Below are 19,616 nucleotides of genomic sequence, written 5' to 3' on the forward strand. Positions count from 1 at the left end.
TGGGATATTCCCATTTAGAACAGCTGTATTTATTTTTCTCCCCGTTCTCATCATATGCTATAGATCAACTTGCTATCTTGATAAATTTTGGGCTGTGGAATGATTTGGCTTAAATTATATGTGATTGTAGTGAAGCATTTGACATACCTGCTTTCCTGATGAGTCTAATTCTGGATGTATCTGCTTTCCAAGGTTTAGCATTGGCATTCCTATATTCACTTGGGATTACTGTCCATTGTTTTGCACTAATGGTGAATGTCTTCTAGGGCAAAATAATATACGAGTCCCTTAGAAAGCATGAACCCTAATGGAGAAGAACTCTCTAATGACGTCTGACTAGACTTTCCTTGGAACTGTACTCTCAAGCCCAAACTCCTGGGCTGTATATTGTCCTAATCAACTCCATTGGACGTGGCCCAAGCACATCAGAAGCCCAACTTCGAAAAACATTGTTTTGGGCTTTTCCATTACTAAGTTAATCCGCCTCGGTCCCAATAGCCGTTAAGTGGTGATTCGTCTCTTCCGGTTTTCCGGAGACAACCGCTTTCATATTTGTCTTTTTCTTTTTATAGCCGTTAAGTGGTGATTCGTCTCTTCCGGTTTTCAGGACACAACCGCTTTCATATTTGTCTTTTTCTTTTTTTCTAATTCTTTTAGGAAAGCTTTCGTCTGACGCTAAGGTCACTCTGGTTTTAGGGTAATCTTAATATTTCCTTCTGCCTGCCTCTAGACGGCTATGACAAAGTTCGCTTTACTCGGTTCTCCCTACATAATCCAATAGTGTGGTGTTTCAGATGGTTCTAAGTGCGAGTGCGATCACACAGTGCCGACGATGATCTCGCATTAAGAGTCTCTTGAGATTGTACTGCGAATGGGCAAGCGTTTGCCGCCTGTTACGGTGTCCCTCCACGATGTTCTTGGCATGGTCTTGCCGGAGGATACACGGCTTCAGTCAAGGTAAACACTAAAAGCGAAACCCGTTTTCTTTTTCATTCTTTGCCATGCGTGTTTACCTTGAAACGATTTTCTGGGTGGAATGGGTTTAAGATATGTATATGAGAATTCAAGTTTAAATCGCGCCTTATTTCGTGGATAATGCGGAAATCAGACTGATTTACTCTCTTGAAAATCAGTTTTTGAAATTTGAAAAGTTGAACGCTGAAAGAGAAAACCCTTGTTGCAGTGATATCTTCTTGGTTGCGTCAAGACACTGAAATCTCTGTCCGGGTATATTAAAGCCGCTGTGTAGTATCCGAATGCTTAAAGCTTCCTTATTAGGTTAAGGTCGTGCCTCAAGTTCCAAACCCATGAGGTGTAAAACAAACCAGGTATGACTTCAGCAAATTAATATTTAGTGTTTCGATCCATTCCTAATTGGATGCATGAATTTTGGATTACTAGATGAGGTCATTGTTACGTTGTTAGTGTCTGTTTTGGTTGGTTGTATGAAAACCTACTTTCTGCTCTCTTAACCTATTTAAGTTCCACTACATATTCCAATCAGTTACAAAGGAAGGGTATTACTCTTTCAAATCATTGATCAAATGCAAATAGATTGACAACTGAGAACTGAGAAGGCCTTAAGTCCGGCAGAATTGAGAAAAAACATTCTGACATTGTGAATACTAAGTTATTGCCAAAAGGACCATCTCCTACAAAGAAATTCATTGACGATCTTTTGGACTTGAGCAAGTTGTATAGCTTATCACCCTAATTGGCTTCACTGTATGACCCTTCTCAGCATGGCATTGTGCTTTGCAAGTCCATTTATAAAAGCAGACTACAAAAAGGCCGAGTTAAGTTAATTTCTCTTCAATGCTTGGGGCTTTTGTAAAGGCAAGTAGTTCAGCACGACATCTGATTCTGATACAAACCATATAAGACGTTGTTAGAATGCATACATTGAAAGCGGCAATGCATTCGAAGTTAAATATGTTGCCCTTGAAACCAATTTATTGGTTATATTGTGACAAAGGGAGCCTATAAAAGAAAAAGGGCAAAATATTTAACGAGTCCATTAAACCATATATGAGATTGTCGGAAATCGGAATAAATGCATTGAAAGCGGCAATGCATTCGAAGTTAAATATTTTGCCCTTGAAACCAATTTATTGGTGATATTGTGACAAAGGGAGCATATACAAGAAAAATGACAAAATATTTAACGAGTCCACTAAATCATATATGAGATTGAAATCGGATACATGCATTGAAAGCGGCAATGCATTTGAAGTTAAATATTTTGCTTTGAAACCAATTTATTGGTTATATTGTGACAAAGGGAGCTTATAAAAGAAAAGGGGGCAAAATATTTAACGAGGCCACTAAACCATATATGAGATTGTCGGAAATCGGAATACACGCATTGAAAGCGGCAATGCATTGGAAGTTAAATATTTTGCCCTTGAAACCAATTTATTGGTTATATTGTGACAAAGGGAGCCTATAAAAGAAAAGGGGAAAAATATTTAATGAGTCCACTAAACCATATATGAGATTGCGGAAATCGGAATACATGTATTGAAAGTGGCAATGCATTGGAAGTTAAATATTTTGCTCTTGAAACCAATTTATTGGTTATATTGTGACAAGAGGAACCTATAAAAGCAAAAGGGCAGAATATTTAATGATTCCACTAAACCATCTATGAGATTGTTAGAATACATGCATTGAAAGTAGCAGTGCATTGGAAGCTCAATATTTTGCCCTTGAAACCAATTTATTGGTTATATTATGACAAGAGGAGCCTATAAAAGCAAAAGGGAAAAATATTTAACGAGTCCAGTAAACCGTATATGAGATTAGCAGAATACATGCTTTGAAAGCGGCAATGGATTGAAAGTTTAATATTTTGCCATTGAAACCAATTTCTTGGTTATATTGTGACAAGGGGAACCTATAAAAGCAAAAGGGCAAAGTATTTATCGAGTCGATACAATAGATCGTCTTTCAATCTACCCGAAGTTGAGAAAGCATTAGCTAAGTTGAAACCTCTAAGACTAAAAGTAGAACTATAGTTCTGACTTCTTGGAAGCACAAAATAAGTGAGCACATGAATATGGTTTTGAGAATGAACAATTCATGACTCTGTAAAACATGGCCTAGTGGTAGATATTCACATATTTTCGGATCTTATCTCTTTTTATTCTATTTTGCGGTCATACTCTTAAGGCTCAAGTCTAAGTGAATGAAAAAAAAGGTAGGAGGATTGCTATTTCTTGAGGCTGAAATTAAAAAATTATTGTCTTTACATGCTGTCTTGTATTTCCACTTGGATGGTCATTTCTTAATGGCTGTCTTTTTCAAGCTTGAGGGATTGTTGATGATTGAACTAATTTTTTCCTTGAACAGGATATAATGAGGCAAACAGGAGAGAAGCCTTTACTGCTGTTTTGGACGTAAATTCTTTTTTGCGCTTTTAATGAGGAATTTAGTTTTGTCATTACCTCATTGCCTTTATGACGCCTGCACATTTCACACTTGTTAGATTCAGGCACACTTTGTCATTACTAATCTACTTTGCTTTGCTAATATACTCTATGGGGCTTTTACAGATTATTGGCTGCCTTTTGCAACATACTGTAAGCACTTTACTGAGAGTACCATGCACATGATGAATATTGTGTACGTAATCATTGTATTTAATTGTAGTTGTATATCATTTTTTTTGATTTCGGCCTTGTAGGTCTTGGGTATGACTATGTACTTGTGTTGGTAGTGGACGACGCTTCTGAAGGAGCCTTGTTGAACACTGAAAGAGAGAATCCTTGTTTCAATGATATCTTCTAGGTTGCGTCAAGCTACTGAAATATCTGTTTGGGTTTATTAACGTTGTGATGTAGTCTACAAGTGCTTAAAGCTTCCTTATTAGGTTTCGGTCATGCCTCAAGTTCCAATCCAACAAGGTGCAAAGAAAAACCTGGTATGACTTCTGCAAATTAATATTTACGGTTTCAATTACATTCTTATTTGCATTCCTGAATTTTAATTTATTTGATGAGGTCATTGTTAGTGTCTGTTTTGGTTGGTAGTAGAAGTAAGTGAGTAAAAAACATTCTGTCATTGTGAATACAAAGTTACTGGCAAAAGGACCATCTCTGCGAAGAAATTCATTTTAAAACAAATTCATCAGTGATATTTGAACTTGAGCAAGTTGTGTTGCCTATCACCCTGATTGGCTTCACTGTATGACCCTTCTTAACATGGTATTATGCTTTGCAAGTCTGTTTATAAAAGCAGACAACAAAAAGGCCGAGTTAAGTTACTTTATCTTTCCATTGCTTGGGGCTCTTGTAAAGCCAAGTAGTTCAGCTGGATACCTAGTACAATTTATGGCATCATATGTGTCATGGGATTAATTATACAACTCTGACAAGTATAAATGCCAAGGATGGTTTTGGTATGCTTTGTGCTTTTTTCCCCTGCAAAAATGACAATCGGATCTATTTAATTATAAGATCGAACCTGATGAAGAGAAAAAACAGCTTATTTGTGCTGATTGGAGCACAGTTTTGTCTGAATCCAATTAAATACTGGCTTGGCTCAAGTGCTTTACAAGACGATAGAACATATATTTTATTTGATCCTGGAACAATTATGGGACTCTTGTTATGGCAAAGGAAATTTCCCAAAGGGCTCCACTTCGATTATCCATGAAATTTCACTAGCTCGAGGCAGAAATTCAGTACGTAAAATTTCTCACGAGGTTCTTGATAGTGTGTAGGATAGTTAATGGGCTATAAGTCCATTTTGCTTCTGAATCATACATGAGAAATTGAGAATGTATACCGTGTCATTTCTGTAGGATTATATCTTAAAATCAGGAGATGCTTGCTACTTAAACTGTCTGGTGAGTACCTATTGACACTTCATGTTATGTTATTTGTATGGAGTGCCATTTGCACCTCTGTAGTATTCAAGTAACACTCAACATAGAACTCTGAACCGGGATCATAATCATGGACTTGTATATGATTTATCATTACTAATTGGACTTGCAGTTAATACAAAGTTACGAATGCCTTGCAGTTGAATCTTTGCTGATTGTTGGTATTGGTTGCTAGGAGGAATAATTATTTTTTTTGCAAATGAGTCTTCGAAGCCAGCATTAATGAACATGGAATTTTAATGTAGCTGTGTTAAAGTATGTTGAGTCGTGAGATGCAAAATATATGCAGTTCTTTGAGATAAATGACAGTTTGGTTCGTGTTTTTTGTTAAGCAGAATGGTTTTCGCAAACTAAGACACATAATGACCAGTGTAGCTCTCTCCTCTTATGTGAAAATATCTGGTTTTGTATTCTGGGAACCTTTCCAGCCAGTTGACAAGAAAGGTGTAGGCATCATCTGCTGCACTTTTATCTCCAGTTTGGTTATAGTTGGATGAATAAGAAAAGCCTATCCACTGCTGGGGATTCCAAGAATATTACATTTGCCACTGGCATTGATCACTGAAACAGTGAGTGATTTTTTTAATATAGGAGAAACAGTGTAAGAATAAAGAGGTCATGCAAGATCAGGAATTCTCCTTACTTGCGTAAACAAAATCACCTGATTCTCGTTCCCGGTCGCAAGTGAGATGTCTTCAGCAGAACTGAGCTTCTCTTCCAATTTACCTACATCAGCTTTCTTTTTTCTTGAATAGATTGGTTCGTGAATATACATACTCCTTTAAGCGTGTCTATATTCAGACCGAAATGGACTTGTATTCAGCAATTCAATTTTGAATAGATAATAGTGCAGATGGTATTGAGTTGAAGACTCATCTGTAAGATCTTTTGAGAAGACTGCGTTGCTGCTATCTCCCATGGATGCAGCAGCAGTTCGAGTTTAAATGACGAGAGTGTATATGTGGACAATGTTCATCACTTGGAAGAAGAGTCAAAAGCCTCCATGGATATCACTATGTTGGATCGAACTTCCCTTTCAGCAATGGCACTCGCTACTGAAGAAGGGATTTGTCAAGGGAAACAAAGAAATTGCACTGCGACAATAACCGATATCGCCAAATGCCTAAAAATAATCCCAATTTCTGAAAATCATATGAAGCATACTTGCACAACGAAACTTGTATAGCACACGAACTGCAATACTGCGTCATCCTACTAGACCTATTTAGATAATGGGCTTCACATTGAGCAGCCCAACTACATGGCCCAGGGCTAACTTTATAGTCCATGAACCTCATCCTCCTACTTGGCCCATTTAGATAATCACGAGGTTCATGGGGAAAAAAAAAGCTCTCTAAATTCACAAATGGTGAGCAATAGTACACTCTTTCCCAAAATTGGAGGCTCCAAACTTGCAATTCCTCCTCAAAGCTTCCTTGAAAGCGCCTCTGCTGTTACTTTCCTGCGGATCTTGAGCACTTTCATTGTCATTTCCTCCTCTTCTTCATCCTCAATTTTTCCATTCTCCAATTCTCATTTGTCTTGAAATAGCGTTTTCAGAGGAGGCAAAGAGGACGTCACGTCGGCGTCGCTGGGGATTGAGAGTAGATGGAGAGGAGGCGAAGGAGGAGTAAGGATGTGGATTTGAAGTTGTGTTTGCGGTAATTGGGCTCCTGGTTCAGAAGGTGGTGATGTGGACAGAACAGCATAGTGGCGGTGAGAGAACGCTGCTCAGAGTCTCGGACCATTTCAGATGATAGAGTGGCGCCAGGCGAAATGTTTAATAAAAACAAATTAAGTGATAGCATAGTTGAGTTTCTTACCATACATAATCAACGAAGTGGTTCCATGGTCTAGTGGTCAGGACATTGGACTCTGAATCCAGTAACCCGAGTTCAAATCTCGGTGGAACCTTAATTTATTTTTTTCCCTTTTCATAATGCAGACTTAGAGGGGGCAAAACGGACCAGGCCCGTTGATCCGGAACTCCATGTCGGGTCAAAACGGACCAGGCCCGTTGATCCGGAACTCCATGTCGGGTCATGAGGAGTAAAACGGGCCAGGCTCATTGGCCCGGAATGACTTGTCAGGCCATGAGATTTGAGGTTTTGTGGACTGAAATGGCCCATGAAGGAGATGGGCCGGCCCACTTTAGACCTCCCAAGTGCATTGTCCGGCACCCGCCCTTTGTTCTATTCCATTTTCCTGGATTTTCTTGGTTGAACTGAGAATGGGATTCCGGGGAAGAATTCTCTTTCTTTAAACAATTACTGTAAATTTACAATGCATGAGAACCACAAACAAGGATCAATTACACCTTAAAAAATGGTAGCTTGTTGACCAAAAACAAGCAATCAAACCCAAAAAAAAAATATCTTCAATGGCACCCCTCTTCCTGAATTCTTGGTCTTTCCAACTGGATTCATCAACAAACTAATACAGCCGCTCCCATGACAAAATCTCCATGATTGTTGAAATGCTCCGAGATCCGGAGTAGCTTCAAGGGGTTACAAGCGAGCAGGCACTCGAATGCAGACTTAGAGGGGGCAAAACGGACCAGGCCCGTTGATCCGGAACTCCATGTCGGGTCAAAACGGACCAGGCCCGTTGATCCGGAACTCCATGTCGGGTCATGAGGAGTAAAACGGGCCAGGCTCATTGGCCCGGAATGACTTGTCAGGCCATGAGATTTGAGGTTTTGTGGACTGAAATGGCCCATGAAGGAGATGGGCCGGCCCACTTTAGACCTCCCAAGTGCATTGTCCGGCACCCGCCCTTTGTTCTATTCCATTTTCCTGGATTTTCTTGGTTGAACTGAGAATGGGATTCCGGGGAAGAATTCTCTTTCTTTAAACAATTACTGTAAATTTACAATGCATGAGAACCACAAACAAGGATCAATTACACCTTAAAAAATGGTAGCTTGTTGACCAAAAACAAGCAATCAAACCCAAAAAAAAATTATCTTCAATGGCACCCCTCTTCCTGAATTCTTGGTCTTTCCAACTGGATTCATCAACAAACTAATACAGCCGCTCCCATGACAAAATCTCCATGATTGTTGAAATGCTCCGAGATCCGGAGTAGCTTCAAGGGGTTACAAGCGAGCAGGCACTCGAATGGGAAGCCGCCTGCTGTATTATTGACAAAGAATGGATGGCAATCAACAACTCTCTAATCTTGATCTTGCACGTCTGATAATACTGGAAAAATCTCTTTAGAATGTCTTCTACGTGAGGATGAATGTTCACCTCCACCATTGTTACCACTTCCCTGCGAACCCGGTGTTCCAGAATGTTTCATGCTACTCCCTCCTTCTGCTCTTGCGGCGGAGGTTGCCGGAATTGCTGCTACATCAGATAAGCTGTGACGCCAGCTACCAAATACTGCAGCATTCCAAGACCCTCTAGAAGAGGTTGCCCTAAGCCTTGCTGACGCGGAACTTTCTTCCCTCACTACTTTTAACGGATTCTCCAATGCCTTTAGGATGTATCTCATGAGGGGACGTCTCGAAGGCTTCGGATTGAGACAAGACTTGGCAACAATGGCCATGGCCCACACCTCCTCTAACAGATCCTCATCTATGATCAGAGATGGATCCACAATTTTTGTCACTAGTTCCTTGTTATATATACTTATGCACGGTAGCATTTGTTCCAACCATTCCTTCATTTGGGTATCATTGGATGCACTGATTCCGAGCTTACCAGTTACAAGCTCAAGCAATACCTTTCCAAAGCAGTAAACATCATAGGCACACGTTGCAGTGATTGAACCTGGAATGTCATGAAAGCAAGAAATGAAATCAGAAACAACCTTCATATAACTAATCAATTCTAAACAACCATTCTCTCAATATTTCAACACACCATAAAAAGCATACAGTACATGGGCATATAAACAATGAGGGTAAACAAATGCAGGAAAGGTAATCAACAAAATATCAGAACTGGAAAAGTTGCAGCTAGCAACATCCCGTAATGGAATCCAGTCATTTATGACTGGCTTCAGATATTGCAAGACTTGAAATGTAAGATGGGGAAGGTAAAAACATGATTTCAAGGGAGAAGCAAAACTGAATGTCTGAATTCACCTAAGCAGGAACAACTGGCCAACTACAAAGCTCAGATAAAGGAAGGTACCCAGCAACCCGGGCAACCATGCTTATAGATATAAGAACAGACATCAGGGCTCAATTTGTTCTAATTTTGTCTCCACGAGAACTTACAGTTGATTATTCTAGTTAAATCTGGCTCCCTAATTACAGATTTCTATTGGATCACCAAAATCACAGAGATGGAAAAATCATGAAAATTTACAGGCTGATGAGTCACGGATTAAGATCCTCAAAGAAGAAAATATATATTCTAAATACCAAAGCAATAATCATAATACAAGGTGGCGTATGTTAAACTGCTCAATACATGGCAAAACTGTTATCAGTAATGATTGTGCTATCCGAGCTTCCAGCAGAATGACACTGGTTATAACAATCCTTACACCAGAAGCTAGATTAACATTCTGGGACTCTATTAGAGTAGCATATGATTAACTAAGGTTGCCAAACATTTCTAATTCTCTAATGAAAAATATCATCAAATGACTCAAAAAAAGTTCCATAAAAACCACCATGGGTTTTAAGAACACCGTGTTTTAGTATTATGGTTAATCTAGAAAAAGGCAAAATTTTTCTCCATGAGACAACTCAGATTTGAATCTTGTTGAGTCCGGCTGCCTAATTAAAGATTTCTACAGAACACCAAAACCACAAAGATGGAGGGAAGGGAATTTTACAGAATAATGAGTTATCAATTACAGTTCTTAAATTTGAGATGAGGTACGCAAAAATTACCAAGCAGTCATCATACGACTGGGTGTAGTGTGTCACAGTGCCTATTAGGGAAAAATTTACTGACAATCAAAATTTTAATTCAAGAACACCAAGGAAAATCTAAGCTAAAAATGACTTTTCAGGTGTGCTGTGAAAGCCAGAAGCTTGAACAACACTGCCTGCCTCACACCAATACTTAAAATATAAATCACGATTAATGTTGGGGAGCTTAAGACAGAAATGACTATCTCAGTATGAAATAGATTAACTTTCAGGGTGCAAGAAACCAAAGTTGACACGAGCAATCAAAGGGAAGTTTCAGGATTCTTTTTTGTACATACCTGAAGCACCTTGTTCAGATGACCTGCGCATAACAAAAAATAAGAGTTATGACAACTTTAAACAAAAGTTCACAAAGTTTATTGTTAAACAATTAGAAATAGACAGTGCAAAATAAGTAGACGCAAAGTCTCATAGTGAATTTGGGGCTCCAGGTTTTAGTTTAACCGAAGCACCATGCTAGCAGTGCCATTCAATTCTGTAGTATCTCAAAATTTTGTTCATATTGCCCATTCATTAGCAAATTTCGACATTTTTGCAACACGGTAATTGAACCCAGCTATCTGATTTCACAAAATATTTCTGAGAAGTGGAAATTAATGTTAAGGGCAACAGCTTCATGCATATATTCCCACTGAAGGTTGGCTCCCGTTCCGCCACATCAATGAGCTGTGGCAGCTGCCCGCTAAAATTATTTGGATCAATAAGTTGGACAAGTCACATGTTCAAAAGTTCACAAAAAAACTAGCAAAAAAGAAAAAGAAAAAGAAATCCCCTGCGTGTACCTTATGCCTCATTACATTATGCTAAGAGATCAAATTAGCTTATTACTTATTTCCAAAAAGCAGAGATTAGATTGGGGGCACAAAGAGGGTGGCAACTCAAGGATTATTGCTGGGTGGCTAAAAAATTCTTCCAAAGAAAAGACAAAAGGATAACACCGCTGAGCAGGTGTGCTCAAAGCAACCCGACAACTGCTAAAAGGCCAGCAATGGAAGTAAGACAACATAAAAGCTCATAGCTGAATAAGTGTTCGGGCAGAAATTAAGATAACTAATATTTCCAAATGATATCATTGGTAGGCTACTGATGACAGATATTTTGCCCAGGTAAGTAACAGATCAGCAGATGTCTGATAAAAGCAGGCATTAATGGAATACTTACTGAGGCAACCGCAGCAACCTGGTGATTCTGCTCTGCTGAGTCTCCCCTTCTTGAACACAAAGCTCACTTAGGCTCCCTAGTCGTACCTCAAACTTATCATCCAGAAGTATACTACTTGCTTGAACATCTCTTCAATGACAAAAGAAAACGTTTTTAGCATACCAGCACTGTATAAATGCTATTGATGTAAGCTAATGAAGAAGTATGAATCAATGCACAGTCAAAGCAGCTAAACCAGTTAAACAAATATACTGATGATGAGAACTGAATAATTAAACATAGTAGAATGGCATTGACTTAACAAACTAATGCTATTTACACATGAACAACGTAAACTCTGATGCCAGAATTAACCACTTGTATGGTGGACGGCCCTTACATATATTGGTTTAAGGCATGAAGTCTCTTAATGTAATAAACAGAATGAGCAGACTGAATTTTGACTTGTTAAGGTCCTGACAGACTAGAACAAGAAGGAATTAACAAGAAGTGAGTCTTCAATGTACCTGTGTACAAGAGGAGGTGTGCATTCATGATGCAGATAAGATAGACCCTCAGCTGCCCCTGATGCTATTTTTAATCTTGTAATCCAATCCAACGACTGTAAACTATCATCGTCTGAATTGAATTTCCTGTATAAGGAACTTGATAAATCTCCATTTGGCATGTACTTGTATACCAGGAACTTCTCATTTTCATTCTCTAAACAGTGTCCAAAGAGGGGAACCAATCTCGTATGTGAAACCTTACTAAAGAATTCTAGTTCCTCTAGGTATGATTCCTTCTTAATTGACTGTAAGTCAATTCTCTTTATGACTACAGGAATTCCATTCTCTAAAACCCCCCGGAAAAGATCCCCGGAGTGGCCATGTTTAATGAGGTTTGTATCACTGAAGTCAGCTGCAGCTTGAAGTAGCTGCTGATATGTAAATCCATCCCCCAAACCGGACAAATTAATTGATGCTCCTGGGGCTGGAGGAGTAGTCTCTGTAGGAACTGGTCCTACACCGACACCTCTTTGATTCGCAGAGCCATTCCTCTTCCGGATGCACAGAAACAGCAATAATAGCACCAAAACAATCACAATGACTGCAAATCCTCCAAGAACACTTGCCAATATAATTATATTTCTGTGGCTCTTTCCAGAAGCTTGTTCACCAGGAGGAGGTGTGGAATTTGGAAATCCAAAGTTATCAAAAGTCAGGCCCCTAGCAGCGTAGAATGATGCACAGTCCTCCAATGTCCTCTGCCTCGAGATATTTTGGAGGCAATTGCTGAAAAAAGATGCATTACCAAGCAGATAATCCGGGATACGGCCTTCAAAGTAATTCCCAGATAGATCAACAAAACTGCACCTTCTAAGAAGAGGTTTGAGTAGTCCATAAAACGTATTCCCTGAAATATTACATTGTACAGCAGTTGCATTGGCACTCAAGCTAGCGTCGGGAAGAAAACCAGTGAAATTATTGCCAGAGACATCAAGAATCCGCAATGTAGGCATTGCCCACAGCATCTCAGGTAGAGCATCAGTGAAATTGTTGCTCCTCAGAACTACAATCTGCAACTGGCTTGGAACAGGAAATAAATTGGCTGGCAAAGACCCACTAAGAAAATTGTCCCCAATCAGCATTTTCTGCAAATTCCTCAAAGCTCCCAAGTCAGGCGGCAGGGAGCCACTCAAAGTGTTCGAGCTGAGATCAAGGTCAACCAGCCTATCTAGGTTGCCAAGTTGAGAAGGTATGGAAGCGGATAGACTGTTGCCAGAAAGATTCAAGTACTGAAGCTTCAAAAGGGTACCAATGCCCTGAGGAATCGACCCAGATAAAAAATTATTGGACATATCAAGTACTGTCAAGTTCGCAAGAGACCCAAATGTCACCGGAATAGATCCAGTAATGGAATTCCGGGAAAAATCAAGAACCGAAAGGCCCAACAATTGCCCCATACTCGAAGGAACTCTACCCGCCAAGGCATTATTGGCCAGAATCATAGTCGTCAAATTAGTCATGTTGCCGATAGTCGACGGAATAGCATCTCTTATCGAGCACGACCGAAGATCAAGCACTTGCAGCGACAAGAGCCGCTGCCCAAACCAGTCAGGTATTGGACCAGGAAGCAAGAACCTTGAAGCGTTAAAAGAGACAAGCCGAGTGAGATTGGCAAGTGCATCGACCGCGAATTGTGGGTTTTGGGTACCAATCCTCGTCCTTCGAAATCCGGAGATGTTAATCCCAACAACGCTGCCGTTTTGGCATCGAATACCGGTCCAAATCGAGCATGGGTCTGCCTTTCTAGGCCAATCCCTGCTTCTTAGCCCTAACGAAGATCTGAGTTCGAGCAGAGCCGCTCGCTCGGAGCGGGAACTCAGTCTCTCGGTTTGCTGCTCAAATGTAAACCTGAATAACAGCACCAACAGAAAGGTAAGCGTCACTATGCTCTGCCGATCGACCATGGTTCATAGACATTGATTCCCTGATCCACACATTCTCTTCTTCACAAACGCACGCCTCCTCGCTCTGTTTCGCCTCCTCTTACTCTCTCTACCACAAGGTCCACAACACTTACCTCAATCACAAGTAACTTGAATTCTTCTTCTTCTCCTCCTCCAAATTCTCGTTGCTGCTCACCGAACTATGTCAATTTTCGGCGCCTCCTTTTTCTCTCTCTACCTACTCTCTCTCTCTGGTTCACGTCTCCAGCTTCTTCAGTTGACGAGAGACCCAATAAAATTAAAAATCATAACAGTAAATAAATATTTCTGGGTATTTATATGCTAATCAAACTAATAATTTTAGAGAGAGACAGCACAGAGAGAGAGTGGGTGGTCAAGATCAAGAGTGGACCATCACTCTCCTCTACTCCTCTGAAAAACACTGCCTTGTTCATAATAAACCCCAAAAAAGAGGTCTTTGAAGGGCAGTTCATAAAGCAAGCATTGACAGTGACCCGAGTACCGGAGCCCGTGGGGGGTTGAGTCTAGTCTCCGGTGCGTTCGGGGACAGAGGAGTGATTGGCGAGACAGAAGAGGCAGGTCAGGCGCCGGTTGCGTGGCAGTGTCGCAGGGCGTTTGACCTCCGATGATGCCGCGCTCGCCAGCTAAGCTCACGAAACTAGTAGTGATGCTCCACTACCCAATACACGTGTTGGGCTTATATCATATATACATAGGGGTGGCAAATCTCTTTTCCTATTGGTATGATTGAATTTGTACAATTCAAATTAAATTAAGTTTGGACATATGTTATATATTCAAAATTTGGGTTCAAACACAAAATATTTGTCCGGTTTGAAATAGCGTTAGTATTCAAACACATAAATTTTATCTAATTTACTTGTCCGGATCCTAATTCGAATTAGGTTATTTTCCGATTTAGTTATCTTGATTTAAACCAATTCAGAGATAATCAATTACTAATGTCTAAAATACAATCCAGATTAGGGTCCGGACATATAAATATTTCATAAATAAGTACTATTATCCGGCCTAGAAAATGCTCAGAACCTAATTTTTGACACCCCTAACCATATATATATATATATGATGATGAATGGGGGTTTTCCCATTTTTACGCCTGTTTTAGAGAAGCGAAATTTATGTCCCTCAACTGTTCGACGAAAGTCACTGGTGAAACTAAAAGACACTCGGTTGGGCTGGCAGCCTGGCATTGAAGTTGTAGTCAGGGAAAGCAAAATATTAAAGGATCTGATCTGTGCGTCAATTAAACAGCATGATTATTTTCCTGTTCAAATTAATTTCCAACAATTCTTTGGGGATTTTGGATTCCACACTAATTAATGTCACGTTAATTTGGTATAATTATTTCCTGATACATGAATTATAGGCTTAACTGGATTTAGATTTTATAGGACTTTTTTCCCTCTTTTTCTCCAAATAATCAGTAAATTCATGTAAGGGTTTAATAATAAATCGATCTGTACCTACAAATTTTAAAGGGTTAATAAAACATGTTATCATCGAAAAATATGTCATTTCCAATTTCATCATCAAATATTTAAACGTTCCAAATTAATAACCTAAAATTGAAATATGCCTGAGTTATCAAAATGAAATAGATTTCAATTTTAAGTTACTGATTTGGATCGATGACGGCGAAATTGGAAAATATTTGGTGATGGGATGTTATATTAACTCAATTTTTGGGAGGGAAGGTTCCTATTTATTGTTGATGGACATACTCAATGTGCTACATTTATGTGTAATTAAATTGCCTTTTCTGTTCAACATGTATAATAAATATATATATACATGTATATACTTTTCTAATTTGCCAATTCATTACCAATTCATCAACTCAACCCTTATCCTCACTTATGAGTTTTGTCCTTTTTTGTTTGATTTTTTTTCTTTTTTATTTTGTTATGAACAAAGAATTTAATATTTATGGCAGCTTTAATGTGAAAGAACTGATTCTTCATATCTGTGAAGGTATCCTTAATTATCATCTTTTTTATTTAGGAATCTACGTAATTAATTTGTTCAAATATTATTTTTTTCCCCAAAAACAACCATTTTTAAGACTAGAATAATTTTCATATCTTCATAAATACCTAAAACACAGAAAGCTGAACCATATTTTAATACTATTTTGATGGTCAATTTAATTAATCATCTTACTTTTTAAATCATTTATATATTTTAATTAGAAATTTGAAAGGAAGAGGAACTTGAAAATATTAGGAGAAAACAATACAAAAATGATAATAAGCTTCCATCATGCAACTGTTGGTATTCCGGTTATCTATATGCTGAGTTAAGATCTAAGTGAATTCGTCGGCTCCACATAATGCACACGATATCATGTGCATACAGCTCAGTTATTCGATAATTGGGATAAATGGGATATCAGCTGTTGTTATGATCCTCTCATTGTCGAAAACAATAAGAACGGGAAACCCAAACCCAGAAAAAAATAAGCCATTAATCCATTATCCATACTCAACAAACTATTTGACAATTTCCACACAAAGTCCCTATCACCCGCTCACTTAATAAAAGCTGTATGTGATATGCAGTACTAATCTTCGTTGTCGTCTAAAGGAAATACAACAAGACATTGTACTTATATGTCAACTGCAAACGTTTCTTGCTGGTCAGACAACCATAAAAGCCAACCACAACACATAGATTATCTTCAATACGAGCAGGTAGTAGTACTGGTCCCCAAATTCATTTTCTAACTAGTATGAAAATGCAGTTTGTCTGTGTTATTTATATATATATATATGTATGTATGTATGTATGTACACGACTGAAGCTTTGCTTACTACACAAAAACTCTTGATGGAGTTGCAATTCTTGACCTATATATACATTTTTACATGCGAAAATGTTACATTACAGACCCTCAATTTATAGGATCTGGGGATGATCATCACCAGTGATGTATTGGTTCGGAAAATTTTGAAAAATCATAGATGTGTAGTTTCGAACAAAAATATATCGTTGAATTCTTTACGCAAAATACTATACATCAATGATTTTTAAAAAAAAAAAAAAATTGTGCATCAAAATAGTATATCGGTTAAAGAATCGATGCATTTTTTGGAAGAAATGTTATAGGGAGGCTAAACTAGAAATTTAGATATTTAAGAACAATAAATAGAGTATAACGGTCTACTTTGCTGGTTTGGAATTGCTCCACGCTCTCAACGGACAAACTTTTCACGTTTTTTATCCAATTTTGAACAAAATTTATAGTCTTTTGATATCATTTTTATACGAAACGTTTTACGGATCATAAACTAGTTTATGACACCCATTTTACTCCTAACCCATGTGGTATATGGATGGTCATTGATTATAAACGTACATCTAAGGCCCCTCAATATCCAAACACATGAGTTGCAAATGAAATAGGATTCATAAATTGGGGGATGAATTATTTTTATTTTGCATGTGATTGTTCAATGTTAAAGATATATGAAAGATTGAAAATGCATATAAATGACTGGAAATAATAATATCTGCAGGCACTAAAAATCCTAAAGAAGAAAAAGTGAAGTCAAACAATACACATGTAGCGGTCAACACGCACCCTTTTTCTTTTTAAGGATAAGTGTGTGTATCCTCCACATCATGTGGTCTAGTTGACATACTAATTTTATTATTACAAGGACCAATCACCTCCAATAACTCCTAGTTGATTTGGTTAGTTGACATACTAATTATATTATTTAATCAGGAATATTCATACCTTCTCAGGGGCAAGTCCACACTAATTTTCCCTTATCACGTGTTATGTATGAGTTATTATGAAATATTTATAAGTTCATATACATCAACAAATATTGTCCGTTATATCTGAACCACATACGACTCGGATTTGTTCTAATGAATCGACTTCAAAATACTTAGACCAATAAAAAGTGTTTGTTGTGTGAGGTGTTTGGTCTTTAATTACTTCTGTGCCACTCAGTTGGATTATGACAATTCGATGTGAGATTATAAGTCTTGACACTCTCATACACTTGTGGGCTCGATTATGCGATGCCCAACAAGTGAACACGGATAGAGGTCTTGTCCAAATCGACCGTATCTTTACTACGATATCATGTTTAGAAATCTAAGTCCAAACATATATCAATAAATATTGTCCGCTCTGGACCACGGGCCTACACGAATTAGTTCTCCCATGTCGTCTATGAAGTACTTAGTCCTAACAAAAAGATTGTTAATTTTCAATGTGTCGTGGCATTGTGTTTTGGGTTGCTTGAAGAGGAAGGAAATGAAGGTGACATCGGCATGGGGGGAAGAATAAGCGTGTTAGATGATGTGGATGCTGACAAATTAATATCTCCTTTGGCCTCTTGAAATGGTCAAAACATATTATCAAAGTCAACCACCACTTCCTTCTTGAGACTCCTAAAAACCTTTTACTCCATCGATTTAGTTTATGTCGGCTGCCAAATCATGTCATCATCTACCTAATTACATTATTTTCGTTGCCGTAGGGAATGGGAATGGGAATGGTAATGAGAATGACCACTACAATGATACGTTTGTTTGTTTGTGTTATGAAAATTTTGCAAATTAAATGTATGTTCTAGCCCTTTGCATTGTCTTGGTCTCTCCAAATATCTCGCCGACTTGCCAAATGTGATGGACTTGACTCTTCCATTTAAAAGTATTCATCTCCAACCAATTAAACTACCTTCGATTATTGGCAGAAGCGGATCTAGAAAATGGATTGCGAGTATTGGACTTGGTCAATGGCGATGCCAACAATTTGTAGGACGGGACGAAAGGTTGATGGGGATTTGTTGCCCCCGAATTTGTTTTAAGACAATTTATTGATATGCCAAACAAAAAATAATCAAAAGAAATCAATATATTAATATGAAGATGTGGTCTTACGATCTAATTTCCAATTCCAAGAGATCAAGTTTTCAAAACTCCATCTATATATACAAAAAGACTACTAAATAAAATCATTAAAAAAAACTAATAGGCCTTGTATTAAAAATAAGTGGGCATATTTTAGGATTTGGGCAACCAAATCTCTAAAACTCCAAGTATACATATAAAAAACTACTAAATAAAGTATTTACAAAAAAAAATCTACTAGGACTTGTATTTAAAAACAACTGGGTTTATTTTGAGGTTTGGGTATTTAGAAACATACTTGATATTTTTTTGTCAAAACTTGAGGGTGAGCCCATGTTGGGCCTTAATTGGATCCACCCCAGATTATTGGATATGATATTTTTAACCACTTTGGTGGCAGTCTAATGATGAATCTCGAAGATCAAATCATATGAACTTGAAAGATATTAAGTTAAATTTCTACTGAAAGCAATACTCATATCTGACAACCCGTGTTTAGACTCATATCGAATGTAAAAAAAAGAAAACAAACTGGTGTTGTTTCATTCATCTTGGTTATAAAAAAGGTCATCAAATTTATTATTGGGAAGTTTTCTTTTCTTTTCTTTTCTTTCTCGGATAGTAATAAAGATTACCCTTGAAATAAAACAAAATTCTTTTTAAATTAATTAAAGCCAGACGAACCCAATACAATACATTAATTAATTATTATTATACAGATGCAGATTCTTCGCTCATCCCAATCGTACATTGTTCTAATTCATTTTTTATTAAAAAAAATTAAAGGATAACTTTCCAACTAACTAAAAGCTAATTAACCTTTAATGATAGCAAGTATTTATTATTATTTATTTAATTTTTAGTCAATCATGTTAGGTTGTCTCTTTTCGAGATAGATTGAACTTTTAGCCAATAATTGATGTCCATGTGTGCACAATTCTCCATAAATCCCAAAATAAATAATTCAATTTTAAAATATGCATAAGAAAATCTGAATTTAATAAATATGGAACAAACACATTTCTTATTTAATTGGGTGATGTTTACAACTACTACAATCACATCTTATTTATGATTAGATTATTTACATAAATACCCATCATTTTCTTAAAAAAATATAATTGAAAGATACCTTTACAAGGCAAATATTCTATTTTTACTAATACAACAAGATGATTTAAGTCTTGATTTCGTGACAATGATTTCTTGTGACCAAGGGCTAAGTACCACTTTAGTAATGTTGTTATCAAAATTAATTAGTCAAATCATTTTTTTAATTTTCAAAAAATTGCAATTGACATATAGACAAAGATAGATTATTAATTAAT

General features: G+C 37.6%; 1 protein-coding gene, 1 long non-coding RNA gene and 1 other non-coding gene across 10 annotated transcripts; 2 read left to right on the forward strand and 1 right to left on the reverse strand.

The window, feature by feature from the left end:
* The first annotated feature begins 584 nt into the window (after positions 1-584).
* On the forward strand, positions 585-5,896 carry LOC120002305. Of its 8 annotated transcripts, none has more exons than XR_005469153.1 (6): positions 587-957; positions 1,184-3,199; positions 3,352-3,398; positions 3,555-3,581; positions 3,686-3,922; positions 5,224-5,896. It is a non-coding gene; the product is annotated as an uncharacterized LOC120002305 (long non-coding RNA). The 8 variants fall into 8 exon arrangements; XR_005469154.1 differs by having other exon boundaries at positions 610-957; positions 1,184-1,328; XR_005469150.1 differs by adding an exon at positions 4,805-4,849 and having other exon boundaries at positions 585-957; positions 1,184-3,581.
* Positions 5,897-6,730: 834 nt separating this feature from the next.
* TRNAQ-CUG lies at positions 6,731-6,802 on the forward strand. The gene has a single exon. It is a non-coding gene; the product is annotated as a tRNA-Gln (tRNA).
* Positions 6,803-7,714: 912 nt separating this feature from the next.
* Positions 7,715-14,062, reverse strand: LOC120002874 (probable LRR receptor-like serine/threonine-protein kinase At2g16250). Its single transcript, XM_038851724.1, has 4 exons — positions 11,450-14,062; positions 10,944-11,072; positions 10,061-10,083; positions 7,715-8,664 (listed from the first exon to the last, which is right to left on the reverse strand). The coding sequence occupies exons 1-4, from the start codon at positions 13,393-13,395 to the stop codon at positions 8,063-8,065; spliced, it is 2,700 nt and encodes an 899-aa protein (XP_038707652.1). The 5' UTR covers positions 13,396-14,062; the 3' UTR covers positions 7,715-8,062.
* Positions 14,063-19,616: the final 5,554 nt, after the last annotated feature.

The sequence above is a fragment of the Tripterygium wilfordii genome, chromosome 7 (assembly GCF_013401445.1).
Source record: "Tripterygium wilfordii isolate XIE 37 chromosome 7, ASM1340144v1, whole genome shotgun sequence".
Taxonomy (NCBI): Eukaryota; Viridiplantae; Streptophyta; class Magnoliopsida; order Celastrales; family Celastraceae; genus Tripterygium; species Tripterygium wilfordii.

What these genes read in the sequence shown, in the direction of transcription:
- LOC120002874 (XM_038851724.1), bottom strand. Translation starts at nt 13,395, where the DNA reads ATGGTCGATCGGCAGAGCATAGTGACGCTTACCTTTCTGTTGGTGCTG. An exon ending in AGGTTGCTGCGGTTGCCTCA is followed by an intron (nt 10,084 to 10,943) that starts GTAAGTATTCCA and finishes TGTTATGCGCAG; the next exon opens with GTCATCTGAACAAGGTGCTT. An exon ending in ATCTGAACAAGGTGCTTCAG is followed by an intron (nt 8,665 to 10,060) that starts GTATGTACAAAA and finishes ATGACATTCCAG; the next exon opens with GTTCAATCACTGCAACGTGT.